Source organism: Seriola lalandi, unplaced genomic scaffold (assembly GCF_002814215.2).
Source record: "Seriola lalandi dorsalis isolate HSWRI2012SDOR001 ecotype SW California unplaced genomic scaffold, Sedor1 jcf7180002054519, whole genome shotgun sequence".
NCBI classification, from domain to species: Eukaryota; Metazoa; Chordata; class Actinopteri; order Carangiformes; family Carangidae; genus Seriola; species Seriola lalandi.
This window is the reverse complement of record NW_019525072.1, coordinates 708,350-736,060: the sequence shown is the minus strand read 5'-3', so window position 1 is coordinate 736,060 and position 27,711 is coordinate 708,350. Positions and strand designations below refer to the sequence as shown.

At 43.0% G+C, this 27,711-nt stretch overlaps 2 protein-coding genes across 7 annotated transcripts in view; one reads left to right on the top strand and one right to left on the bottom strand.

Moving 5' to 3' along the window:
- The window catches only part of gpatch8 (G patch domain containing 8), a 28,884-nt gene extending 8,042 nt beyond the window's left edge, over window positions 1–20,842 (top strand). The window contains exons 3-10 of one of the 6 annotated variants that reach the window (XM_087175936.1): window positions 2,175–2,193; window positions 5,380–5,452; window positions 10,758–10,799; window positions 13,271–13,338; window positions 14,622–14,708; window positions 14,906–15,049; window positions 15,178–15,308; window positions 15,732–20,842. In XM_087175936.1, coding sequence (XP_087032062.1) covers window positions 13,312–13,338; window positions 14,622–14,708; window positions 14,906–15,049; window positions 15,178–15,308; window positions 15,732–19,602 — 4,260 coding nt within the window. In that variant the 5' untranslated portion in view covers window positions 2,175–2,193; window positions 5,380–5,452; window positions 10,758–10,799; window positions 13,271–13,311 and the 3' untranslated portion in view covers window positions 19,603–20,842. Of the gene's footprint in view, window positions 1–2,174; window positions 2,194–2,223; window positions 5,453–9,100; window positions 10,800–13,270; window positions 13,339–14,621; window positions 14,709–14,905; window positions 15,050–15,177; window positions 15,309–15,731 lie in introns of those variants that run through there. The other 5 variants (XM_087175938.1, XM_023413816.2, XM_087175939.1 and 2 more) reach the window with 5 other exon arrangements.
- Window positions 20,843–21,145: 303 nt separating this feature from the next.
- Window positions 21,146–27,066, bottom strand: gosr2 (golgi SNAP receptor complex member 2). The gene is made up of 6 exons (XM_023413723.2): window positions 26,893–27,066; window positions 26,566–26,630; window positions 24,574–24,682; window positions 23,556–23,688; window positions 23,229–23,369; window positions 21,146–22,695 (listed from the first exon to the last, which is right to left on the bottom strand). Exons 1-6 carry the CDS (start codon window positions 26,919–26,921, stop codon window positions 22,534–22,536), a joined length of 639 nt encoding a protein of 212 aa, XP_023269491.1. The 5' UTR covers window positions 26,922–27,066; the 3' UTR covers window positions 21,146–22,533.
- Window positions 27,067–27,711: the final 645 nt, after the last annotated feature.

Genomic DNA, 27,711 nt, shown 5'->3' with positions numbered 1-27,711 from the left:
TCATGATAAAAATACCAGAGTTCCTGACTAAAAAGAAAAATGTAAAAACGTGTACATGTCAAATGCCTCACTGCATTTGCAAAAATACTATTAGAAGAAGTTAATCTATTCCCATTCAGCCTCAAAATATGTACAGTAAACTTTAAGGCAGGATTTACAGGGTTCTTAAACGGGCACTGAGTTCATTATTTTAAATCATAAAATACATAGACCAACATATAGAAAGTGTGATTAGAAACACAACAGAGTGTCCCTGCCTCCTTAGTACAACTTCTAAGGTGGTATGACATGTGGCAGTTGTCCACAAGTGTTACATATTGGAGCTGTTGGTGAATGCTTCGGCCCAGCTTCTCCGAGCCCCTCACCTGCCACTTATTGTGTGTGATCTATAGGCAGCTAGAGGTCTGTGGTACTTTATTGGGATCTTTTTTCTCTTTCTCTCTTTCCCCTTTGGTCTTTGCTCATTCTCTCTAACATTGTTTTTGCATTGCATGTGTTAACTTGGTAGCATTCAGTACTATTTCCTCTCCACACTCTGTCCTAATCACTACTACAGTTTTCCCTCCCAGACTCATTCCTCCCACGTTTCCTGCCCCTTCCAGTCCCTCAAACCTACCCTTCTCCCCCTTACCTGACCCCGTCCCAGAGTGATATGCAGTGGGCAGCCTCAGAGCCATAGACAGCATACATAAACACCGGAAATCTAAGAAACACATGTAAACAGGCCACAGAAAGATTAATCTCTTGGTGAAGCCCAACAGGACTTTGTTACATCAAGTGGAACGGCAAAGAAAAGGGATATTTCAGCTGTTACTGAGTTATGAAGTGTGTAGACTGTTAACTGTCAACTAATAGTTGTGAAGAAGAACACAGGTAAAAGGTCAAACCCAATCCTTTTTAAATCTTGACCCTTGACCCTTAGTTTTTTTTTCTCGTTTTTTTTAACAGCAGTCTTTACCCAGTGAACAGCAGTGGTGATGGGTTTGAGGTCATTGCTAAGGCCCTTCAAATGTTATGAATAAAAAAAAAAAAAAACAAACCACAAAAAAGCTTTTAACTGTAAAGTAGTCTGACCACCTTCCTTCAAACTCCGTGGGAATACAAGTGCTAGCCTCTGTTTAAAGAAGCTGTAAACTCTTTGCTAAGCTTTCGCTTCATGAATTGGGTCTACAGAATTATGAGGTAAGTATGTATTTTTAAATTATTATATTTTTTAAAATTGATTCTAATTGGACCTTAATGCTTTTCTGTAATTTCCCCAAGCACTTAGTTAATGAAATCTTTAATCCCCTTCACATTAAATCTGACACAGTTTCCTGGGAAGTAGGAGCTTTCTGTTTTAGTCATTTGCCTCTTTATGCACAGAGACAGTTGTTTCCATTTAGTTACACCTACAGTAGCTGAGGCAGACCAGGAATGTACAAAGCATCAAACACAAGGGAGCTGCAAGAGTTTATGAGCAGCAGCAGACAGCAGAGCCTGTCCGCTACCAGCTCTTGCCAGAAGACATTCCTCAGGGACATGAGAAAGGATGATGAGTAACTGCAGCAGCCCACTTCTTGCAAGACAGATCCCTATAGAGTCTGTCTGTCTTCTTATTAAAATGTGCAAAACCTCAGATCTGTTTAAGAGCAGGCAGCCAAGAAAACTTACAGAAAATGCGTGGTTCTGTTTAGTTCAGATTTAGTAACTGAGATGCCTGCTCCATGTTACATCCATTTAGTAATCTTAACCAGAGCAATATTTTATACCCATACAGGGACACACAAACACACCCATACTGTACACTTATAAATGGCTGCATAGACTGAAGTGATTAGAGTCACAAATACTCTGAGGTCTCTAGGTGGGGTCCCCTGCATATCACTTCCCTTACCCATATCTTTTGCCATGCACTGTGCCGATGACAGCACAATGCACTCTTTTGAAAAACACCCCCTCTTGTAGAACTCTTTTGTTTGGATAACATTTTCTATTTTTTCTTTCTCCTGTATTAACAGTCAGTTGGTGGATTTATTGACATGCCTACCTTTTCTGTTTGTATACAGTATTATGTTTGTTTAAAAGCAGAGAGAGATTTGCATTTGTAAGATCTAGAGAAGCTAGCAGAATTGCAGTTGAAAGCGTTTGGCCGGTTTCTTACGTTGTGTCACGTGTGACTGTTTTTTTGACAGCCCAGTATTTTAAAGCCAGGTTCGTATGGAAATGCCTTCACTCCACTTGCACTGCTGTTGGACTCGCCGTCGTTGCTTTCATCCGTCTGTCTGTCTATTCTTTTGGTGCACTCATCTGTTGTTCAACATGCAGTCTGCGCCTCATCTCCGCCCTCTGACCTTTCCTGAGCCCATTTTGAACCATTCTTTCTTAGTGTTAGCTGTTGCGACTGGTGCCTCATCCAACCTGCCCTTCCTGTTTTTAATTCTGTTTTTAAATTTCACAGAGATAAAATAAAAAATGTGAGAGATTTGGAACAGGAAACATGTTTAATTTAAGGTAGGGATTATGTTCTCTGAGCTTGCAGAGGTTTACATTTCACTGTGAAACCCTTGGTTGGACCTCTCTGACTTTGGTTAAGAGAAATAAACAGGTCAGCTAACTGTGGTTACGTAGAAGCTGAGCAAGAGCATTTCTCAGATGCATTTTATTCCCCTCCTTGCTCAAAGCCTGAGATGGCCTCAGCTCCAAATTAATATAAATGTTCATGTGCAGAGTGTTGTTGCACCATAATACTGCAGTAAGGGACCGAAGCATGCCCAATGTCGGTGGGAGGGGAGGCATTCACTGCAGCAAATTCTGCAGTGTTTCCCTACACACTGAAGTCAGGGGACATGCTGTCCACCAGGTGGGAAGAAACACTTTACCAGCCATTCAGCCTCAAATTCTGTGCATCTTAGGACATGTCCAGAAACTGCCATGCGGGGACATGTCATACACAGTGATAGCGTGATAATTTAGCCTTCAGCATCGTAGTTATCAGTTTATTAAGGCATGGTGTTTTTAGGACTCTTCCCATCATGTGAGGCCCAGCACAGATTCCTCTCTTATCTTATCCCACAGCGGAAGGGATCTGACGGTCACACAGCTCAAGTGGAGGGGAAAAAATACCAAACCCCCAGAAACAGGAAGTGAGGCAGTTTAGCCTCTCTCTCTTGGGTATTAGAGACAAACATCAACCAGATGTTTTGGATGTATTCATTCTAGTTATCATGGTGAAGCCGAAGCGCCATTTTGTGGTTCTTACAGCTGACGTACTATTTTTCTTCCAGAAATGTTAAAAAGGGCAAAGGAAGGCAACAGTTTGCTCTGAAATATCAACACAGGTTGAAAAAAAAGGATTAAGCCAAATATATCCCAATAAAGACCTAGTGGGCGGAGATGCAGTGTGTGCTGTGTGTGTGACTACCACTCCCCTTCACATGCACTAACCCATACAAGCCCAGCTCACCTCCACCTCCCTAGAAACTCACCTTCACCATGGCTCAGCCTGCTCTGTTCTGCCCCCTGTCCTGACCTCCTCTTTTGTCAAAGAGAACTAATTGAGCCCTGTTGAGCCATCACCTTCCTCTCTGTGCCTGATCCACCTGAGACTAACACAGTTGGAGTTTTGTTAACCCACCCTCTACCCCCCCACCCCAGCCCACCCCACCCCTCTGTATGTGTACCATTCACAGTGCGCTACTAACACCGACGATCCTTTTTGTTAAAACTCTTTAACAAAAAGCTGCATGCTGTTTTTTTTCTTTTTTTTTTTCGTTTTGTTCCAACCCCTTCACTTTCTGTTTGTGAAAGTTGATGTCAATCTTTGTGATTATAAATATCCTTTTTGTTTGGTTTGTATGTTTTTTGGTAGAATGCAGCACTCTGGTGAATGTTAGACAAGCTTGGAATAGTTATAATCACAACAGAAAAAACACTGCTTAATAAGAAATCTCATTGTTTCCTGTTTATTTGTGCTTGAGGATGTACTGTAGTGTGTAGTGGTGGGACGGTCTTGCATTTCACTTAATGTTTTTTTTATTTTCTTGCTGACCCACACTAGTGATATAACAGTCTCAGACATGCACATTGGGCCCCACAGTGTGCTAGGAATTCCTGTTATGTATGTTCCTGTACTCCTCTCTAGCCTCTTTGATTCATTATCGGTTGCCAGGTCTTGTCCACATGGCTGTGTAGTGTTTGTCATAGCAATATCCAATATTGAAAGTAAATCAGGAAATAAATATTTTAAAGCAGATGGTCTCACTGCAGTTACACACGTTCGGGGGTCCTCTGTGAAAAATGTGTCTCTGGTGAGCTTGTTGTAAAGCTACAGTGAGTACATTTATGTCAGGGAAAAACCACCTTTTAGTTTGAAAAGGCCATCTAGTCTGTAAAGTATGTTTTCTAGTTCATGAATACTAATGATACCTTTTGAGAAAATTAGATTAAATTAGAGGCATGCTAACAGCATAAATTCTTGGTTTAAAATCAAAAGTGTGAATGTGGTTGGGACCAGACCATTGATAACTGACCAGAGATGCTGGAGGTGTCCAAGAACAGCACAACAGCTATTTCTAGTATATCTAATGGGGCTACATGCACACAATGTCTCCCTCTCTTCACCTGCACACCCACATATCCCCTCACACGTGCATATTCTGTCCACCCTGGGCCTTGTAATGGTAATCCAAGGCCCAATAGCTCCACTTCTGTCTCCTCCTCTTGCTATATTTTTTGTGACAGCTGCATATGTTTCATGGTGCTCCCCTTGTCATGGTTACGGAATCACAGCAAGCTTGGAGTTTCTGGTCTTCGTTTTGTTAATGCAAGATTTCCATACCTGTTCTGTGTCACTTTTCTTTGTGTACTAAGATCTTGCTCTGTAGTGGTCCATATATGTATGCGTGTGATACATATATTGCCCTATCCTTCCTCCTCCTCCTCTTAACTTCTCAGTTAGTGGATGTGACTTGATGTGTTATCTTTACCATCCCCCAAAAATAGAAATGGTTATGCCCAATTTCTTTGCTTCAAACTGTTTTTTAAAACTGCTCTCCCACTGTAGGAGGGTATCCTGTAGTTTACAGGCTACACATAGCCTCATGTATTCATCATAGTGGAAAACCTACCCTTCCTCTCAGTCTCCCACCCTCTATCTCCCCCGACCCACCCAAAACTACCACTCCTTGTGCTGGAAGACACTGATGTTACACGCTGTAGGTGATGTGGATGACAATAATGATGATGGTGATGGTGGTGGTGGTTGTGCTGATGATGATAGTGTGATCTGAATGATTTATTTTATTTTGTTTGTTTGTTTTTTGACCCATGCCCACGGGGAAAAGCTCCTCTTATTATTGGAATATTTTTGGTTTTTTTCTCCTCTGTTCTCTCTGCTAGGATAACATCGGGCACCGGCTGCTTCAGAAACATGGCTGGAAGTTGGGGCAAGGCCTTGGCAAAACCATGCAGGGTAAGGACTCACTCTTCTGTACACCTATGTTCAATGTATGCTAGTGGTACTGGGCCACTACCTTATGCCATTTTCTTTCCCCTCATATTTCCAGGGTTGTTTTTTTTTTTTTGTACTAGCAACTTTTCTTTTCTCTTCATATCCTTTCTCTGACCTCTTCCTTTGTGTCTGTTACTGAGTAAAATGGAATTTCATTTACGCGAACATCATTCCAGTTGTTCCTTTTGCTCTCATGCTGCTGTTCCCTTGAACTTGAAGAGCAAGGAAAAGTCCTGGAAGCCTTGTAAAGGAATAAGGAATAAACCTGAGAGCAGCGACCCTGGGGGGTGGGAGATGGAAGCGAAGTTTCATTTGTCCTCGTGCTGAATTTAGTTTACACCATTTCAGATAAAAGTGGGCTTTTTCCCTTCCAAATGACAATATAATTGGCTACAGTTTGGTTCACATCCAGTTGCTTTAGCCAATCAGCTTTGAGAAACAGTGGTTCTGAACTTATAATTTGCTGATGTGCTAGTTTGTTTGTAATCTTTAGATTACTTTGGTCTCTTAACTACTCTAGATCATGCCCTAAACCCCTGGGTAAAAACAAATGTCGGCTCTGAACAGCTTAAATTGTAGGGTTTATATCTTGGGTACAAGAGATAAATGTTTCTCTTTTGAAACATGGGTGTTTATTTTCTTTTGGGGAAGTGATGCACATAATGAAGGGCACATGCTTGACTCTGGAAACATCAACATGGCTGCATCTTTGCAGGAATATAAAGCTCTTGAACTAATAGGGAAAATTTGAGCCTGTACTTTGTCTGGGCCAATTGCATTTGCAATTTCAGACTTGGTCCTTGTGGCATGAAATTGGACCCAATCCAAAACCAAGGTACCCTAGAGGTTCAGATTCTTGAGGTGTTTCTAGATGCAGTGGCCGTCTAGGGCCACATTAAACCCAACTTAAGCTAGGCTCAGTGGCGGGTGCTAATGCATGGGGCTCTGGAAAACAACATAGGGTTGTCCGGATTAAAGTTAAACCATGCTCAATTTTTGCTGCAATGCAATGACATCTGGCAAGGTGTAGCATTGGCCAATCAAATACAGTTAACTGCACATTCCTGTAGTATAGACTTTAACTCCATATTTCTAGTATTTACCTCCTGATCATCCAACGAAAAATAAAGTAGTTGTCGTTGTGATAACTTTCCACAATTGTAAAAATCCTGTTTGTGTGTATTACATCCCATTGGGCAGCATTTTGGCATCTGTTAAGCCTTTAATACTTTTATCTGTTACTCTGACTGGACTACCTGGATCTTATTTCATTGTTTCACTGGTACCTTAAACAACACGCTCCACCACCGCAGCCCCTTGTGCTGTTTTCAGTCTGGACTCCCGCTGTATCTCATCAGATCATTTTTCTCTACAAGATAATCTACAGTCTCTGTGACATCCACACTCTCTGTGAAATCAGTATAACATTGTGTTTGCGCAAGAAGGTTTCTCTTCTAGTTTAAGATTGAGGATTGTTGTCGCCTTTGAGTGTAGAGAAAGATGTACAATTGAAAATGCTCCAAATACTCTCCACATTGAATGGATTGTGTACGATGTAGAGAGCTTTCAGCCAGAAAGCTGCTTTACTTTCTGGAGACAACTGTGATTGAATGGCCTAGTCGATATTGACTTGTTTTAAGAGGGATCAGGCTGAACAGAGCTGAGTGTGTGGGTTGGTCTTGGCTAACGTCAGCACCTCATTAGCTCAACCCTGCTGTGCTCATTGGCTCAGAGGCAGTGGTGCAGAGGCCTGGCATGTTTCCACTGAGCGTCTTCCTGTGTCTTCACCCGCTTTCCTCTGCCCCATCAATATCTTCATTCTCTCTATCTTTTTCTTAACTCTCCCTTCATAGCCTCACCCTTGCCTGTACTCTATCCAAAGAGGATGATGTATAGCATTGTTGACGAGTGATGTCATCACTGGCAAGCTAATGAGTCCTTGCAGTCTGCTAAGAGCCTGTTTTTCCACATAATTTCTGGCATTTAGTCTTGTCTACCTCCTCCACCAAGTCTTTTTCTGTCCTCTTGGTCCATCCCATTTTAACAGCAGATCTACCTGTTTCATTTATATAACTCTCATGCATTAATTTCTGACCTCCTTGTCTCTATTTGTTGCTCAATTGCAACTCTTTCACAAGTGCATTGCTCTCACTGTAAACCCAGCAATAACATCTGTGCTCAATATCAGCATTTTAATGAGAAACGCCACTCATTCTGCTAAACAGAGTTTCCAGCACACACCCAAACCTTGGACAAGTTATGACCTCACACTTTGATATGTAAGAGCCTATGCAGAACTAGTAAAGTGAGTCAATAAATTCACAATGTAAATTAAAAGATACCATGATAGCTGTGTCCAGGCTTGTGCTGCTTAACTGGATATGTTGGCCGCATAGGTAGATAATGGAAATTCCCTCCATAAAATCAGTGTCCTCATTTTTTTCTGATTCTGTTAAAGACATTTTCAGTTTTTCACAGTTGTCCGACAACTGAAACTGAAAACTATGTCTGTAGGAGAGCTCCTGAATCATGTGCTCGACTATATTCAAGCATAAAGCTGTGTACATGGTCTTTCAGAGCAGGTGGTGACAAAAAAGGAGTTTAACCTGCTGAGAATTCAGGCTGTGTTTGTCCCTACTCTACCAGATAATGACTGTAATGGGTAAATGTTTGTAGACAAAAAGAGGATGACGAAGAAGACATAGTGGCTTTTTTTCCACTGTTTGGATGTTTTAGTTTGGTCTTAGAAGTCACCCCCCCCCCCATATAAATGGTGTGAGTTTGCTGCAGTGTTGAAATGGTCTTACGGGCAGGTATTGCCGTAAACCACTTGCATCTTTACTCATATCTGCTCTCTACACTTGTACATTAAAATGTTGATTGTGTGTATTGGTGAGCTCCCAGAGACACAGATCTGACGACTTGTTGTTAAACTGTGTCGTCGTGCCGCCATAGCACCCCTCATTCATGTACATATATGGTCCTGCTTCCTTGTGTCAACTCATAGGTATTCTCAGGCTGACTGTGGCCAGGGACCAGAGTAGATCAGGGAGCTGCTTCATTCTGGGCAGGCTGACAAGTGCATGGAGGCGAACAACACAGCAGAAATTTTTGAGCTTAGCATTCGGTGTCCATCGTTGTTTATTTCCATCTGTCCTTGGACAGCTTCAATAGCAATCTATTTGATGTGATAAGGATGTGTGCTTTGTGTGGCTGAGAGAACAAGTTGCAGGAGCTGACTGTGCTCTTGTTTTTGCCGCTGGCACCACTGATGGGTGGTTATATAAGCATCCTGCTTTGTGGGCAGATGAGACTGCGGCAAAGTGTGTCCAGTTGTGTAGGAATTAATGGCCCAGTGTTGGAGCCCACTATCTCTGTTCAAATTTGCTAATGCACTTAGGAGTAGGCTCACAACACAATTGCACCCTTGCATCTCATTGAAGTCTGCTGGATAATCATTATATTATAATCTTCCTCTCCTTTTCTGTCCTCCTTGCCAGAAGGGAAGGTTTTTGAATTTTGAAGTGAAAGCATTGTGTCCCCTTTTTTAAGTTTTTCACTGTATTGACTTTGTTCTTATTCTTCTTTTGTCCTTTTGCCCCTTTTTAGGTAAGGTTTGTTGGATCCCCTCTGTATGTCAGTATGTGTGTGTGTGGGTGTGTTTTCTTTCTCCCACTCGGCAGTTGACCTCAATGTAACACCCCTTTTACAGTGTACTGTAGGCTAATGGCCTCTGTCAGCTTCCTCCTCTTTGCTTCATAATCACTTAACCTTTATTTCAATCTGCTCAAGAGTAAAGTGCTTCGATTTGAACAAAAGAACAAAAATCCATTTGAAATCGAGGTAGATTTAGGAAGCCATGATTCCATCACATCCCTTAGAATCATCATCTTCATGTATTTTAGATTTTTTTTTTCTCTTTGAGTTTCCGTGGCTGCTGTCGGGTATCTGATTGGCTGTAACCACGGCTCAGACTTTGAATGGCTTGCAGAGTAGACAAGTTTTCCCCCCCTCTGCTTGTTTGCCTGTTTCTACCTCCAAACCTGTGAAACTTGTGTGTATGTGTGTGGTCATTATGTGGGACTGAGACGTGCGTGTGTGTGTGTCTGTTACTGACCGGGCTATAGAGTCAACTTACAGGGAAAACCTCACCACCCTTCTACACCCCGAATATCTCTGTCCCCATGGTTACACGCTCCCATCCTCCCCCTGTTTCTTTGCCCTCCTGCACAGCATGTTTGTCCCAGAGGTGCACTCCTGCCTGCCTCAAACTATCACACTCACCTGGGGCTTTAAGCAGTGTTGGAGGTAGCACACTGAACTATTACTTTCACATGATAGAGTGATATGTAACACTCCAGACAGGTGCACAGTTCATATTTATTTAAGTATACTTTGATAAAAAAATAAAATAAAATTGCTGTTCCATAGCAATGCAGAACCTGCTCTAAGCACTGCTTAAAGCCTTGCTGGCTCTTTCCTCAGGTACATTTTATGTGTGTCATGTGTTCACTTGTTCCGGGGTTAAGCACATCCCAAAACAAGCTTGCTGGCTGTAGGCTAGCGAGGAAATGAAAGAATTTCAGGGAGATTTGCTAACTGGGCTGACAAGCGTCTGCGAGGCAAAAAGCTCAAAGGGGGAAAATGGTGGTCGTCCCTAGAGGCATCTGTCATCCCAGACTAGACATTTGACCAAAAGTTAAAAAAGGTACAAATGTTTCCACGTACCACAGTCTGCAAAAGTAGATGTTAGTTTTGATTCTTGATTCTCGTAGGCTTCTTTTCTTCCTTTACCTGTCGGAGTTTACATACCACCAAGCAGTTTTTTTTAATCATTCCCTCACCCAGTACAGCTCCTCCTAAAATCCTTATCTGATGGGCTTTCTAATATTTATTTATTTTCCTTGTTTAAGGTAAAAAGTGAAGGTTTGCAAGGTTTTAACTAATGCTGGGATACAGGACTTTAGGCGTATTTTGTAATGGGTGGTAGTTTGGTACCCTTGGGGGCATACTGTGGTTGAGTGAGCAAGATGATGCCAGGTTAGGGGCCTGGGGACTGGGACCAGTGGTTGGGAGAGAGTGGTGAGAGGAAATCCCTGTAAGCACCTAGCCCTGAGTGAAGGGATGAGGGGGGTGGGGGGTGACACACTGATGCCCCTCTGGTAATGAACCCCCCTTAACCCCACAACCACACTCCCAACCCCACCTTCCCTTCTCTATGTGCCTCAATCTTCCTGCTTAACCAATTGGTGTTTCTTTTTTACAGCGATTTGATCCTGCCCATGTTGTGCTGATGGTAAACTTAGTGGTAAATGTTATTTTATCCCCCAATTGAATTGTTTTTTTGTTTTTTTTTATATTTTGTTTTAATTTCTCCCATTTTTTTTGTTTTCCTCTCATCAGAGCACCAATGCTACATAGGCTTTCAAATCTTTCTGTATTAGTCCTCATTCTGCTGCTTGTATATTATCATGCATATGTATTACTCTTAGAACATTGTCATTTTGTTTGTTTTCAGTTTTTTTAAACCTTGTGATTCACACCCTGTGATTTAGATGCACATTGTTTTTGTGTGGTCCCTTTCTTTTCCACTGGAATGGGTAATGTGGAAGTATTGTCACTGTGTTAAAAGATTGGTGATAGTTTGGGATGACTGTAATTGTTCGTTAATTTTTAATTCTGGGCCTGGCTTGTGACTCCATTCAGACAGACCACTGCAGTGGCTGACTAACAGACCAAACCCTGTTTTGGTTTCACTTCCCTACCGCTGTTGGGCAAACAGCATGAACACACATGTCTAACAGTGGATAGTCTTATGATCGAGATATCACACAATCAGTCCTCTTATCTCACTTCCTTTGTGGATCGAGGCCTCAACAATCATGCAATCAGTTAGGTTTTTAGTTGCAGGCCCTCCCATCTGACAGACACTGCAGTGGGACTGAGAGTACAGGCAGGCCACTATATGTTACAATGCCCATGCATCTATGATTTCAGAATTAACATGTCATTGGGCTGTGATGACTAAATTATTCAAGGGAGGCATAGGAATGACACAGACATAAACCTCAAATATATTCTTACCCTTCTCTGTCCAGGAGGGTAAGAATGTGCCAGGGAGTAGCCCCATTTAAATGAATAAATTCATAGTTTAAGTAAAGCTGAAAGCCTTCAAACGCATTAATATTTAATACATTATGCATTTTGTCTCAGGGCTGTTTTTGGCTCAAAACATTACTTTGGCTGGGCAATGGCAAATGTATAGCATTAGCCTTCTTGTTTGTCTCTCTATTTGAGAAAGGCCTTAATTTTTAAGTCTAATTGGTAAGAAATGAAACCCATCTGCCTCACTTGGAGCAGGTATCACAACAGTTGAACTTTGATTGTACATTTCCAAGCCGCAGTGCTTGTAGCTATTCCATATGCCCAATGGTATACATAGAAAATTGATTCATGGAAAAAAAAAAAAACGTAACTTGAAAATGTGGGAGGAAAAAAACTGAAACCAAACTGAATTGATAATCACTATCAGTAAGATGGATTATTGTATCTGGCTGGCAACAGGAGCAGCAGACTAGTCCAAATTCTATTTTATGCCTTTTGTTTTGAGATTCCCCTGTCTATCTGTCTGTCTGTCGTCCCCTTCCTTCTCCTCCTACCCATACCCATGTTTTACCGGGTAAGTATCCCCATCCCTTGCACTGTCACCATGGCGATACCTGGCCTGTGACGTCACTCTGCTGTAGTTCAGTGCTTGTGTCCTATTTTAATTTTACTGTCTTTCTCTCTGCTTTGTTTGGCTGATTATGAGTGGATTAAGCAATTCTGTGTCAATCTCCAAAGTAGTTTTGATTTTTATATATTTTATATCTTTAATGTTTCATTCTGTTTTTGTTTTTTTTTCTTTTGGTTGTCTTTGGTTTGTTTATTTTTCTACAGTTAATTTCCTTCTGATCTAGCTCTTTTCACAGCTTACGTAACATAGCTTAAGTAGACAAAGGAAAATAACATTTCTGCTCCAGTCTTGATGAGGAAGGGGGCCTGGGACAAGGGAACAGATTTGGACCTCAGGACAGTGAGAGGGGTTTGCAAGGGTCAGCCAGCCTGCAGACAGTTCAGAAAGAGATGATGCAATAGGCCTTAGCTAATATTGGGAGGCTTTGTTCCCCTCATGGAGGATGTCGCAGTGGCGCTCAGTGAGCAGTGGCAGCAGCTGCGCAGGCCTGTTGCAACTCCTACACACACACACACACACACACACACACACACACACACACCACTGCCGCCACACGCAGTCCCTCAAGCTGTAGCGTCCTTGATAAACTTGGGATTCTGGTTTAACAGGACTGCAGCAATGAATGGGTGGAGGAGGGGTAGTGGGTGGCACAACTACATTGAAAAGATATGGAAACACATTGGCTTAAAGCTGACAGTCTTGTTTGTAGTGAACTTTATCTTAGCTGAACAACCCGGATGCCCTTGACTTCATTTAATCCACCAGGAATACAATAAGTGCGGCTAATTTGAATAATTCAAAATGCAAATCAGCAGCCAGGTCAAATGTAACAGGAAGGATAAATTGGTTTGTACTTGGTGGCTGCAGTAAGCTGTGAGAATGGCTGGTGTTTGGTTCACTGTAGCTTTCTGGTCTCTTTGCACTTCAAGGCAAAATTCTCTAACCCCAGCACCCTATGCTCTAAAAGCAGGCTGTCTCCGAGCTGGCCCTCCGTCCAAGCCTCAAAAACTCACCGAGTCCTTTCTCTGTCTCTTTTCCCTCAGGACGCACCGACCCTGTGCCCATTATCCTCAAATATGATGTCATGGGGATGGGACGGATGGAGATGGAGGTAAGGCACTGTTTATTTTATCACCTAACACTTCACTAGGTATGTATTTTGACATATCTGCTCTGTATTTGTTTTGATATTGAACCAGACCAGATCTTGGTTGAGCTTTCATCGCTGTATCTGAAACCTTATTTCACTGCAACAAACACTGCTGCTTTGCTGAGAGGTGTATAAAATAAAAAACGAAGTAATGAAATATCACAACTGTCGGTTGTAGAAGTAATATTGAAGAGCTCATTGGCTTTCAGAATGCTCTATAAGGTGAGTGCTGATGCAGTTAAGTAGAAACTAGGAGCAACAGCAGTTCAGCCAAAGAGTCATGGCCCACTGGCAACACGAGACGGGACAAGATTACCAAATGGCGAAGCACGTAGCCAACTAAAAACGTATGTCCCTCATCGTATCGTTCACTACTGAATTGCAGACAGCCTATGGAAGAATGCTTGGGAGCTTCAGAGATGACATATGAACCTAAGAGCAGCATTCACAGTGCCTCACGCCAAGTTTGAGCTGGAGTTGTGGAAAGCTCAGCAGCATTGGACTGTGGAGCAGTGGAAACATTGTCTGAAGTTATCAATCACCTTTCACCAACTGGCAGTCTGATAGACAACTATGAATGTGCTGGATGCCAGGAGAACACTACCTGAATGAATTATTAGTCAGTGGAGAAAAAAAATCTGTGTGTGTGTGTGTGTGTGTGTGTGTGTGTGTGTGTGTGTGTGTGTGTGTGTGTGTGTGTGTGTTTTATTGGCTCCACTGAATGGAAGTCTCAGTGCTACAGCACTCAGTGACATTACAGGCTATCCTGTGCAAATGCTCTTTTTTTAATCTATTTATTTTTTTAATGCTTCAGCATGACAATGATTCAAAGCAACATTACCTCAAAATCTCAGCTTCAAAATCATTTTAAGGGTACACTGACATGTAATTGGGGGAATGACGCCTCTTTCATTTCCGCTCCCCAAACGCCTGTTCTTGGACAGTGTAACTTGGGTTGAGTTGAGTATCAGTTTTTGTAAGAAGGATTTGTTCTTCTATGTCCATGTGTTTCTGCAATCCCTGATGATTTAACCATCAATAATCTGTCTGCATCAGAAATGTTGGAAAAACACAAGCCAGACAAACTAGTATCTCTATAGCCCCTGTGGCCTAGATGCATTACAGTTTGGGAAACAACAGCTGACACCACAGCGTACATTCAGTATAAGATGAAATAGGATGACTGCAGTTGATTCAGGAGTGTTTTGTTCGCAGTGTTCTAACTGCTGTGTTTGTCCTTTTAGCTGGACTATGCAGAGGACGCCACAGAGAAGAGAAGAGTGCTCGAAGTGGAAAAGGAGGACACAGAGGAACTGCGGCAGAAATACAAGGTGAAGCCTTTCAGGCTTTTGTATTGCTAATGATCAGTGTTTGTTCTGTACTTGGTTACTGCGTAAGCCCATATAAAAAGAGGAAATTGACAAGTACTCTCGTTACTGTAATTGGGTGTCTTTTTTTTCTTCTACTTTTTCAACACAATTTAAAGATTCATTCACTCATTCCCTCCTTTATTTTCCACCTATTCTAGGACCAGATGGAAAAGGAGAAAGCCATTGCAAAGGCTCTGGAAGACCTGAGAGCCAATTTCTACTGTGAGCTGTGTGACAAGCAGTACACCAAACACCAGGAATTTGACAACCACATTAACTCTTACGACCACGCTCACAAGCAGGTACTGTTTACCGTCGGTTTTTGTAATCTTGTGTCTCCTCTGTGTTTTGCTTTGAAACATAAGAGAAATCATGAGATCATGAAATGATTCTCACTGTCCTGTCATTGTCTTGCGTTTGTGTAATGCAGAGGCTTAAAGAGCTGAAGCAGAGAGAGTTTGCTCGTAATGTGTCATCACGTTCCCGGAAAGATGGAAAGAAGCAAGAAAAGATGCTACGCCGATTACATGAGCTGGCTGAGCAGAGGAAGCACCAGGACCGGTAAGAATTTACTCCTGGAGTGCCCTCTGCTGGATGGATTCAACATGATGAAGTCTGTTGAGTCTTGATCATTGTGCAACTTTTTAGGCCGAATAAAGACTGCATATTAAAACAAAATATCTATTAAATATTCTTATAACAATTTTAACCATGTGAAAACATAATAGAAGTTAAATTGTAGTATTCTCTGAAGGACACACAGGTATGTCATAGATCCTACTACGACAGCCTCTAAATCCCTCACATTGTTTCTGAGTTGATAAAACTAAATTCTGACACCGACAACTAGTCTGTCGAGACCCTTTTGATGATTTACAAACGCAATAAGCATTTGATTATCATCTTAAACTCTCACTGAAGTTAAGTCTGATAGTTTGAAACATTGATCCCACATCACATTGGTCTCATGCCTCTGTTTTTCAGTACTCCAGGAAGTGGGCCAATGTTCAAAACTACCACAGTGGCTGTGGACGGGGAGAAGGCAGAAGATGGCGACGCCACGACACCTGAGAATCCTGCTTTGACAGACGCTGCCCTGGAAGGATCAATGGCAGATAAAACTGGGCAAGCATCCCCAAAGCCTGGCCCAGCCATCAGCTTCTCTCTGGGAAAGAACAGCTCCTCCTCCCCAACCCCAAGTGGTGCATCCAAAGTCAGTGTGTCCTTCTCTTTTGCCAAGAAAGCACCAGTAAAGCTGGAGACAGCAGCTGCAGTGTTTGCTGATCATGGTGAGGAGGCTATGGAGGAAGAGGAGAGCCAGGAGGGGGAAAAGACTGGAGGACAAGAGGAGACATCAGTCTGCGGCACAGACAGCCCCAAGGTAGTGTCAGGAGGAAGTGAAGGAGGAGAGGGCGGTAGTGTGGCAGGGACGGAGGAGGCGCAGCAGCCTGACGATGGAGGCTCTCTAGCCTCCACACTTAATAAACTGAAGATGATGATGAAAAAGGAGGAAGGATATGCTGGGCAGGAGCCTCAGTACTATCACTATGTACCTCCAGCTCACTGCCGAGTAAAGCCTCACTTCCAGTTTTTGCTTTTCATGAAGGCCACTGATCAGTGTCTGAACAAAGAAGAGGAAGAGGAGGAGGAAGTGCAGGAGGAGAAAAAAGCTGAAGCTAGTCCTGAACAGACGGAGCCCAGTGTTACAGAGTGTAAGACTGAAAAAGAACAAGGTAATGCCCCTGCATCCCCTGACTCAGAGCCAACCCCTCTATCACCTAACGTGAAGACAGAGAATGACTCTTCATGCGCAGCAGACACAGCTTCCACGCTACCCACAATGGTACCCACTTCACCCACACAAAAGGCAGAGAGCACACAGGAGACTCTGGATTCCACTTCAGGCCCTAAAATCCCCACCGGTCCCTTCTTCCCAGTTCTCAGCAAAGATGAGAGCACTACCCTGCAGTGGCCCTCTGAGCTCCTCGAATTTACAAAAGCGCAGCCATCCCTGTCTTACAGCTGTAATCCCCTCTACTTTGACTTCAAGCTGTCCCGCAACAAAGGAGTGCGTGGTGGGAAAACAGCGAAGTCCCCTAAGCCTTGTGAAGAGTCTGATGACAAGGGACAAGAGGTAGCAGCCTCAACAGCTGAAGTAGATTCAACCACTAAACCTGGGACCAGCACTGACAAAGATAAACCAATGATGAAGGGAGAGCCTGGCCAATCAGAGGCCGATGAGCAAAAGCCTGCAACTGGCAGCAGTAGTGCCAAGAAAAAAAAGAAAAAGAAGAAGCATAAGAAGTCTGCAAAGCACTCAAAACGCAAAGGCAAAGAAAAAGGAGCAGCAGAAGGTGCAGAGGGAGAGACTGAGGTAACGCAAGAAAAGCCCAAAAAGAAGAAAAAACACAAACGGAAGAAGAGCAAAAACAAAGCTCCAGATCAAGATGAGGCAACAGGTGACGAAAAGGAGAAAGCAAAACCAAAGTCAGAAGAAAAAGCTGTTTCGTCCTCTGTTCATTTGGCAACTGGAGGGGGTGGAGCTACAGGAAATACAGGAGTAGAGCTGGGGAAGAGAAAACGTGCTACTAAGGAAGTGCCTTGCAAGTCTGGAGCAGAGGAAGGAGGAGCCAGAAAGGGCACAGACAAGGCCAACTCCTCAGAGGAGCACAGTGGCACCAAGCGACAAAAGACTGACTCCAGTGCACCTCAAAGTGCCTCCTGCTCCACCTCAGCCCAAAAGAGTCCTGGTCCTGGTAGACCTCCCAGCAGTGAGAGTGAAGAAGAAGGGGGCTCCAACACTCAACGTTCACGTCATCACAGGTCAAGTCCTCGGGAACAACGCCGCCACCATAGTGAGGAATCAAGGCGGTCCTGCAGTCGTTCATCAAGACGAGGGGAAAGACGAGGCAGCAGCCGTCGGCGCCATCGTGGCCAAACTTCCCGTAGTCACTCGTACTCCAGCAGCTCTGAACGCTCCTCAGCAGGCAGCAGTGCCTACAGCCACCGTAGTCGCAGCTACTCTGACAGCTACAGTGACTACAGTACTGAGGGTCGCAGACGGCGGCGCTCCAAACGTTCATCAGACTCCGAGTATGAGCGCAGGGGTAGCCGAGGACGTAGACGATCCAGGAGACATCAGTACTCCTCTTCCTCCTCAGATGACTCCCGCTCACGTTCTCGCAGCTACAGCCGCAGAAAAAGGCACCGGCGACACCATCGGAGCAGCTCGAGAAGCTCCAGTAGCTGGAGCCGCAGCACCAGTGCAAGATCCTGGAGGCGCAGCTACAGCCGTAGCCACAGCTCTGCCAGCCGCTCCTCCAGTTCAGCCAAAGGCTCCCCTCACCGACGAGGCGCCAGGGGTCGAGCAGACAGTGACACACATCGCAGAGACTTCAACCGCTCCCGCATCTACCGATCCCAGTCTCCACGATCATCTTCATCACGAGGCCTTAACCGCAACACCCATTCATCTAGTTCACAGGCTCTGAGGCCAGGTGGGTCCCGAGATGCAGGAGAACAGAAAAACTCGCTTACCGCACGCCAGCTTCTGGAGAAGGTCCAGTCCAAAAAAAGTGCTGATGATTCTACCACTGGAACAAAATCTGGCATTAAGATTAAGGACCCACCACAGGGTTACTTTGGTCCCAAACTACCCCCCACACTGGGAAATAAAGCCATGCTTCCACTTTTTGGTAAGCTGCAGGCAGGGAAGAAACCAGTGATTCCCCTAACCAGACCTGATGAGGGAGAGAAGTCAGGACCAGGGAAAGGCTCTGAGGCTGAGGGAGAGGTTATCCTGGTAGAGCCTATAAGGGAGTTCCCTCCTCCACCACCACCTCCAGCTCCACCAGTCCAGAAGGTTGAGGAGGCCCCACAGAGCACAGTGGTACCAGAAGAAACGCAGCACCCCACTACAGAAGCCCAAGTGCACCAAGAACCCCGGCCATTGTTTGAACAGGAACCTTCCATGATGATGCCTCAGTACCAAGGAGAGTCAGGACAGGACCCTTCTCAGAACCCCATGATGGAGTCCCTCATGCCAGAAATGCAGCAGCAGCAGCAGCAGCAGCCTCCTCCAATGCACGCCTACCCTGCTTATCCACCACCCAACCTGGAAGAAGATGGCATGGAGGCAGAGGAAGATGGACTGGCTCCTTTGGAGAGTCAGCCCATTACGTTCACACCAGAGGAAATGGAGAAGTACAGCAAGCTGCAACAGGCTGCACAGCAGCACATCCAGCAGCAGCTTTTGGCCAAACAGGTCAAGACATTTCCCTCTGCTGCTGCTGCAGCCGCCGCTGCTGCTGCCGCTGCCAACCTGGCCCCAGCCCCCCCTCCACCAGCTTTGCAACAGATCCACATTCAGCAGCCAACCGTGTCAGTGGCCTCCGGCACGTCAATCACCACAGTTCAACACGCCATCCTGCAGCACCATGCCGCCACTGCTGCAGCCATGGGCATCCACCCAGCACATCCTCACCACCCACACCATGCACATGCCCAGTTAGCCCAGGTACACCACATTCCCCAGCACCACCTTACCCCCATCTCCCTGTCTCCTTTGGGCCCCTCCCTCGGTCACTCTCTGGGACATTCTTTGGGACATGCGGGGCTGATTCCTGCCCATCCAACAGCCTTCCTCTCTGGTCAGCCCATACATATTATCCCAGCCTCTGCACTTCACCACACCCCTTTAGCTCTCCACCATGTCCCACACACAGCCCTCTACCCCACACTATTCACACCTCGGCCCTCACAGGCTGCTGCAGCAGCAGCTCTCCAGCTCCACCCACTCCTACACCCAATCTTTTCAGGGCAGGACCTCCAGCACCCACCTAACCATGGCTCTTGAGTAATGATGCAAGTGAAGGAGTTTATTCACAGCTCTAGGGGAAAGACTTGACCTGAACTGTCTTGGTTTTGAGTTTTAGATCAAGTCTTTGTGCAGTCAGTGAGACAGGAAGCTGGTCAATAAACCACAGTTTTTACTGGCCTACACATTGCAGCAAGTTGTAGCCACAAAGTGGTGCTGCTCGTGTTGGCTTTAAAATTGACACTAAAATTTTCTTCTGGCTCATGTGAGACTTTTTCATGGTTTGCCCTGAATTTTTAAGACAGGGTGTCGATTTAAAGAGACTTCCTCAAGACATCGGTTTATATTCCATGTAGGGGGAATGTTAACAGTACCCATATGTTTTGATGACAAATCAGAGAAACCACTGGAGTTTTTTTTTTGTTTGTTTGTTTTCCACATAAAAATATTATTCTCTCAGTTTTTGCTCATTTTGGCAGCCAAAGAGGGACACTATGGCTGAAGCTATAAGCAGAATCATGTCAGGAGATGAGGAGGAGGAAGTGTATTGTTCTAGAGATGAACAGCTTCGACTGTGTAATGTAACCTTCAGAGACAGACAATTTCATAATTACCGATGCTTTCTGTTCTCATATGACTACTTGCTTTCTATTGGATCCCTGGTCCCAAAATAATTTGTAATGCAGTAAACTTGTACATATATCAGTGTGTAATGTGAAGAATCCCACCAATGATGACCATATGAAATTACAGCTATGGTGTCCCCATCGTAAGACGTCACTTAAGAACCCCCTTAGTAAGTGAGGGGAAATGTGATGTAGGGGGTTTTAATATCCCTGATGCTCTGAGGCAAAGCTCATGTTCCCTTGTGGTGAGGGTACACCTGAATGAATTGCACTGAAATCTGTACATCAAGATGGTGCTTTGGCATCACGTAACAATAAGATTGTAGTATACTGCAATAATTGTATTTTTCTGTTTTTAAATTATTTTCCAAAATGCTCTTTAAAAGAAGGGCAGTGTTTTGCTTTTGTGTAATTTTGTAAATAAAACTGCTGTAGATTAACCTATTAACATTCTAGAGGTTTGAAACTGCTGTTGGAAAAAACAGAATGTCCAGTTGGATGGAAGATGGACACTATGTATTTTATCAAGGTTGTTTCTAATTTACCCCAGCTAAGATGGGCTGGGATGGTGAAGGATAGTGATTGGTCAAACAGTAGCAACCCTGTATTTTTTAAAGACTTACTCTGTTTCAGCAAATAAAATCTTGAGTTCATGTGTCTTTTTCCATAATATGTAAACGAGTTAATGAAATTCACATGAGGATACTTGCAGTCAGACAGGCAAGCAGTTCCTGCAGAGATCAGTGTCAAATATGAAACACTAGATGGAGTCGTAGTTGCTTTGAATAGACTTGTGAAACAGTAAAGCCACAAAATGTGTTTTAGCAGTGGAGTTAGCTACCAGTAATTCTTACATTGAAAGGGAGTGTTCTTATTAAGATTAAATCTGGGAAAAAATCTGTATTAACTGAACCATGTTAATGTTTCCAGCAGATTCATTAGATAAAGACACCAAGGAAATGAAACATGTTTTATTCTATTAAGAAAATTAAATCACTCGCATAGTGAGACTGGACTCAAGCATAAATCCAAGAGAAGGTGTGTAACAATTACAAAATGACTGCTACCTCCCAAAAGATCTTTGTCATCTTATTTATCTCTGGCAATTGAGCATATTTGTTGCCAAAATTATACACCAGTTTATTAGGTACAGCTAGCTGAACCTAATGCAGTCTGATACAACAGTCCTGCAGTAAATCGTCAATACTGTTTTAGAGAGGTGCTGATTCAGCTGGTCATTTTGGAGGTTACAGTTTGTGGTGCTGCTCAATTGTGTTATATATCGACACCCTCTTAAAATAATGGCCTAAGTCATTTTTTCAGGTTTTTCAGGAAACACAAAAAACTCAACAAAAGAGTCACACTTTTGACATAGGCCATTATACAACCGGGGGTAGAATTGCATGTTCCCCTCAACTGAGGATTCAGGCGATTTTACCAGAGGTGGCCAGCATCATGAGGGGGTGATTTAGGCAAAAAAAACATTTTTGTCAAAACATGACTTAGGCCATTATTTTAGGAAGGTGACGATATGCAGAGGTGGTGTCTTTATTATTTTATATCACTGAGGGGAGGCCAAATAACAAACACCTCTCCGTGTAATGCAATACAGTTAAACAGCACCTCAAACTACATCCAAAATAATGATAAAGTTTAAGTAATGCCTCAATAGCAATTTCAACAAAAACAACATTATAACCTTCATGAAGGGAGGATTTATTGCAGGACTTTTGTATTAAACTGCATTAGTGAGTGAGCAACTGATTAAACATAACACACAAAGGAGAAGAATCTTCAGGGAGTATTCTTGAGTTGCAATGTAAAGAAATATGGAGCATTATGAATATTTCTAATTCTCTGTTGAACCATGCTGAACAAGGCAAAATGACACTGACAGTATTAGTGACAGATAAAGGAACAAAACAAATAGCTTTTCACTACAGGCAAAAGCAAGTTGAGGATAAATATCTGGTTGAAGTATTTTTTAAGAAGCCATGAGGGTACAGTCACAAGAGTGATTTACAGTTTCAGAGTGGTTTTGATTTTAAAAAAGAAAATAAAATAGATTATGGATGTGTGGCAGTAATCTGAGGACAGCAGCAGAAAGTTCCATGCTCTCTTGGAGCTTCAAGTGGAATGAAAATACTGTCTGTAATTAGGGTCTTCTTCCAACTTACCATTTTGCAGGTTCCCAAAAATTTTAAAATGATGGGAAACAAACTGTAATGGCACAATTTATTAAAAATTACTTTAATCTGATGTTAAAAATTCAAGCTCTGCCACTTTTCATATCATGAGGGACGATGTGCTGCGGAAATGTCCACGACTCATCAATGGATGGAGGTCAGCCCAGGTATCTGATCACCAGGAACATGAAGACGCAGGTCAGCAGCATGCCTCCAATCATGATGAACTTGTCCTGCGTGGCTCGCCTCTCTATCAGTCTCATCACTGTGTTCGACAGCCCCAACATGTTGGCCACATCCAGCATCTTCTTATGGGTCCCCTGTGCAGAGCCCAAATGGTAACAATCACGTGTTAGATTAGGATATAAAAGCCATTTAAAAAAAACCACACACACACACACATACACATAATGTTTTGGAGAATGGACGCATTAAATGACGACATTGTAATTATCTAAACTAATTCATCTCGTTTTGGGAGACGTGAGTGCCAACACCCAGCCTGACGTGCCTCTCCGTCAGAAGTTTCTCATGGTTAGACACCCGGCCCATGAGTGCTGATCAACAGACACACCCTGATAACAGGAGGCCTGAAGCAAAACCAGGAAGACCATCTCCTCCCTGGAAACAAGGACTCACCCTCACGCTGAGCACATGCACACTAACAATGAGACTATTGTGATCAATGTGGACACCGGAAAGTGGGTCAAGGAATAGAACTTTCAACCTGTATCTGTCAGGAGAACCTGCTTCTTTATACTGCTTCCTTAACAAAAAGTAAAAGTCCTGTGCTCTGCTACAGATACCATTTCTTTATTTCTTTATCAATTCTGTATAAATCGTAGGCACGCACCTTCAATGTGGATCTTTGATCTCTGAGACCGTTGAGTATGCTGCTGCCACTGCCCAGGAGGTCATCCATGCCTCTGTGCGCGTTGTGCAAATTGGAGTTAAACTGAAGGGTCTCATCTATGGGGATGGAGGTATCTGCATCCTGTTGAACAAGATCAAACACTTATTCAACTCCACATTATTGAGCTTGAGACTGAAGGATTTGTACTGTATGTTACACTGTGATATGGACGTCAGAATGCTGCATTCATACCCAGCTCCACAACCTGAGCCTGGCTACTATTGTCTGGTTTACTCCTCGGCCTGTTTTGAGGCACATTTCACTTACGTTGGTCGTGAAGGTGCGGCTCATGAGCTCCTCCCTCTCTCTGTCCTGGGCTTCTCTGGCGTAGCGTCGGTGCTGGAAATTCTGTAGAGCGGTGCGGAGGTGCTGAACATCATATTTAAGCTGGTCCACTCGCCTGAGGGAAAGCAGAGAATACAGTTAAGACTCTGTTGATCGAACTTTGTTATGAAGTGGGGGTGTTACACACGTATAAATTAAAAGTGAGATTGTTTCAGCTGTGGACTGTGGCTGTTTAATCGTTAGCTACAGGAGACTGGAAGCTCAATGTCTCATTATGGACAATTTTAGCAAAAACTTTGTGATTGGTTAATACATATATTAGATTTCTGCTGCTTATCTGACTCCAGGTCATATTATCAGCATATCGTTTGTTAATTATTACTAAGAATTATTGTTATTCAGCTGAAGCATTGACAGAAATGTTATATAAATGTCAACAAATTCATGTACTTCATAAGTAATTGTCCTTGCTGGGTTTTCTGTCAGTCTCTGAACAGTATGACTGAAAAAGATATTAAATTGCTTTCTATGTGGTATTAAAAATGTCTGAAATTTAAACGAGTGAACCCTTCAGAAACCTACTCACCTACTTGATAAATTTTATGACATTGATCATTGCACCGTATTTTAATTCTTACTCCTCTGGTTGATGAGAACATTTATTTTACCCTCAAATCCTCATGCAGTCTCCCCCTCTCCTGAGCTTCACTCAGGCCCCACTAGAGCTCCTCCAAGATCAGAGGAGTGCTGTGGGATGGGGTGTACTGTGTCCCCTAAGGCCTGTTTACCCAGCTCAGAAATGAATCTTTGCCCAATGCAGCAGGAATGCTGGTGATGACGGGGCTTCTGAGGAAATGTTTTCATAGAGCCACGTCGCCACAGGGCAGGACAGGGCTGCCTGTCTCATCTTCTACACCCTCCCTTGCCTTTATGAGATATGGCTCGCCCTGCCAGCTCTGGGGCTTTAGGGTCACCATCAATTGACTCACTCCAAACTCACAATTTGGCGTTCTGACGGCGGTTTGGTGGCTCCTTGCTGGCCAGAATTTCAAGGCGTTCTAAATGGTTGAAGATCTGGTCGATTCTAGCCTGCAGGTCATTCTCTAACACTTGTGTATTGAGGAAAAGAAAAAGAAAAAAATTAGAGGACACAGAAAATGACAATTAATCACACAAGGCACAAAGTAAATCAGATTAGGGCTGCAACTAAGTCCAATACCCACACATAACCAGTTTACTGATAAATATCACCACAAAACATCGAATCCTGACATTTGAGAGGATGCAACCAGCAAATGACTTTTTTGCTTGAAAAAAGAAAATGATTACTCAGTTATCAAAATATTAATCCATTAATTGACTATTAGTTGCAGCTCTACATCAGATTTTCCTCAAATTTCCCTTTTGGATCCTAAATATTTGGTAAAAACTGACTCTTGTTTAAGGTAAACCATATATTTGTTTGAAATCTGGATTTACTGCTTTTCCAACCTAATTCAGTCTTCATGCTGCTGAGACTGTGGGTATCTGTTTATTCCTGTGCACCTGGTTGTATTAAGCCTTACAAGGGCATTTATCAGTGGAATCACCCTCTTTCACTAGTAACTTTGTATGGTTAGCATGCTACATCTCCCCTGGTTTTAAATACAAGTTGATGTCATAAGTTGGGAAGGAGAATAACGGGAGGGTTGTCGACTGCCTGGCTCCCACCATTATCTAGAAGAAGCCCTCCCAGCTTCTGTCACTGCACCCACCCCACTGCTTCCTGTCCTGGCACCAGCCTGGCCCAGAACTGATCAGGCAGGCACCAACCACAGAGAACAATCAACCAGGGAGACACCAGCCCCCCCTACAGTCATTATGTCAGAGAGGGTAACAGGCAGCCATAACAAAGACGAAGTACTGAGTAGAAATTAAGAGACCATTCAAAGGAAAGTGAACTGGAAGTGATGTCATCAACACTGATCTAATAACACTCATATACAGAGCGGTGGGAGAGCTGAACGCGACCCTAAGATAAATCATGTAAGCCCATTACACGTCTTTTCCCATCATCAACGAACAAAGCTGGGGGTTGAGAAAGAAACAATACTCACAATGACATCACACCAGATAAGAATCGGACACAAGATGATTAACTTAAGTACATACATTTGGAGTTTTACAAGCTTTTTTGTTGTTAGAGTAGTACATCGTTTTGATGTACTGCTTGCAATCTATTGGTCTGTGATTGGAGAACTTGTTCATTAGAAATGGAAAAGTCACTGTGTGGCGTATTATCAATTAATCTGCAGATTTTTTTTATGAGAAACCAACTGATAGAGCTGATATGATCAGTTGGTTATTTGACTGACAGACAATTATTTGGAAAATTAGGAATTAGTGAGAATTTAAAATTTCATTGGTATCAACTTCTCAGAAATGAATATTTGTTTGTATCTTAGATTTCTGTGACAGTAAACTCAAAATCTATCAGTTTTTTTGTTGGTCAAACAAAACAAGCAGTTTGATTATGTTCACTTGGGCTTCCAGGAATAATGATGGGCATCATTTCACCATATTCTGACAATTATTTTCTCTTTTACACACTGAGCCATTACTCGATTATTAAAGAAAATAACTGCCAGACACACTGATGATGAAAACAATTGTGGTTACATTTCTCCTACGATGGTATAACACGACTCTACCTGAGGTTTTCTGTGTGTTAATTACTTGACACACACAAAAAAATCGAATGCAATTTGATAAAGCACAACTTTACAACTATAACATGGAGGACCAGTCATTGTAGATACGGTGGATCTGTGGTACAAGTTTCTAATAAATGTGTGATTACCGCATATAGACCCACATGATATGGAGTGAACTTGGGACTTTTGCTGTTTGAAGTTGTCCATTTTTACCTGGTTGGTGATGGATTGTATTATTGGATTTTATGTTAGGAGACGCAGATTGAACAGCAGGAGAAACGACAGCTCTGACTACTCACAGTGTACCGACTGACGGTCTGTCTTCTCCAGGTTTCCCATCAGAGACTGAACCTCCTGGATTTGCCTAATTCAGAACAAACAGTGTTAAATTGGTGAAGGGGAACCGACACATGACACACAATTATAACTCGACTGTTCATTGAGATTTTAAACAGTTATTATCATCAGTGAACAACAGTGTAAACATTGTAATGACCATTAATGCTCTCATGTTGATAATAATTTACTACAGGTAAGTCACTGGTAATTAGCTAGTTTAGTTACACTCGTTAGCTAGCTGCGACATGTCTCAAAGATAGTTCTACCCAAAATACAGACACACTCACTTGTTCGTCTGGTGGTAAAGCGTCTCCATTTTCCCCGAGTTAATGAAACGCTTTGCTTCCCTTTTACTTTAGGTCGTTAATTTATTTATAACACCTTTATTCTGACAGGTGGCTAAGCTAGCAGCCTAGCTAACGGTAGTGGAGTGTACACGTCATCAGCCAATCGTTTGTGTACGGAAATAGGAAAGCGGAAGCTCCACTACGTCACCAGGGAGCGAGAGAGAGAGAAAGACAAAGAGTGGAGAGCGCTCACTCCGCCTCGATTTTTAGATACTGAAAAGGTAATTGCATCTGTATACTGTCTGTACTTCAGCTATTACGTGACTAACGGCGATTTCTCTGACATTTTTGTCAGGTGGTCTGTTAATTATAATTAACACTATAGTTATAACTTTTAATTAACTTTAATGAATTTTTATATATTGATTTTGTAAATGAATGATCTTTGGTTTACACAAAATAGGCTACTGAAGATACGCCTGTTAGGTGACAGTAAAACTCAGTAGCAGACAACGATAGGAAACCTACTAGAGAATTCATCGTTTTGTTCAACAGAAACCTCCAGTTTTACTACATTTAATTTTGTTCTACAAAATTTGATTAACCCCTATTTTGATTAATCCCTTAAATTTGTGCCACTGATGTACAGTATCATCTGTGTCAGATCTTCCATCGTCCATCTTGTGGCCTTGTAGTTTTTCTAGTGGGACTTTGTGTCCAAATCTAGATTTAAGACCTTAATTATTTCAGTTCATATTTCCCTCATTTGTAAAGTTTTTTTTTAGCAAACTTCCTTTTCTGCTTGTCAACCAGGCTAAT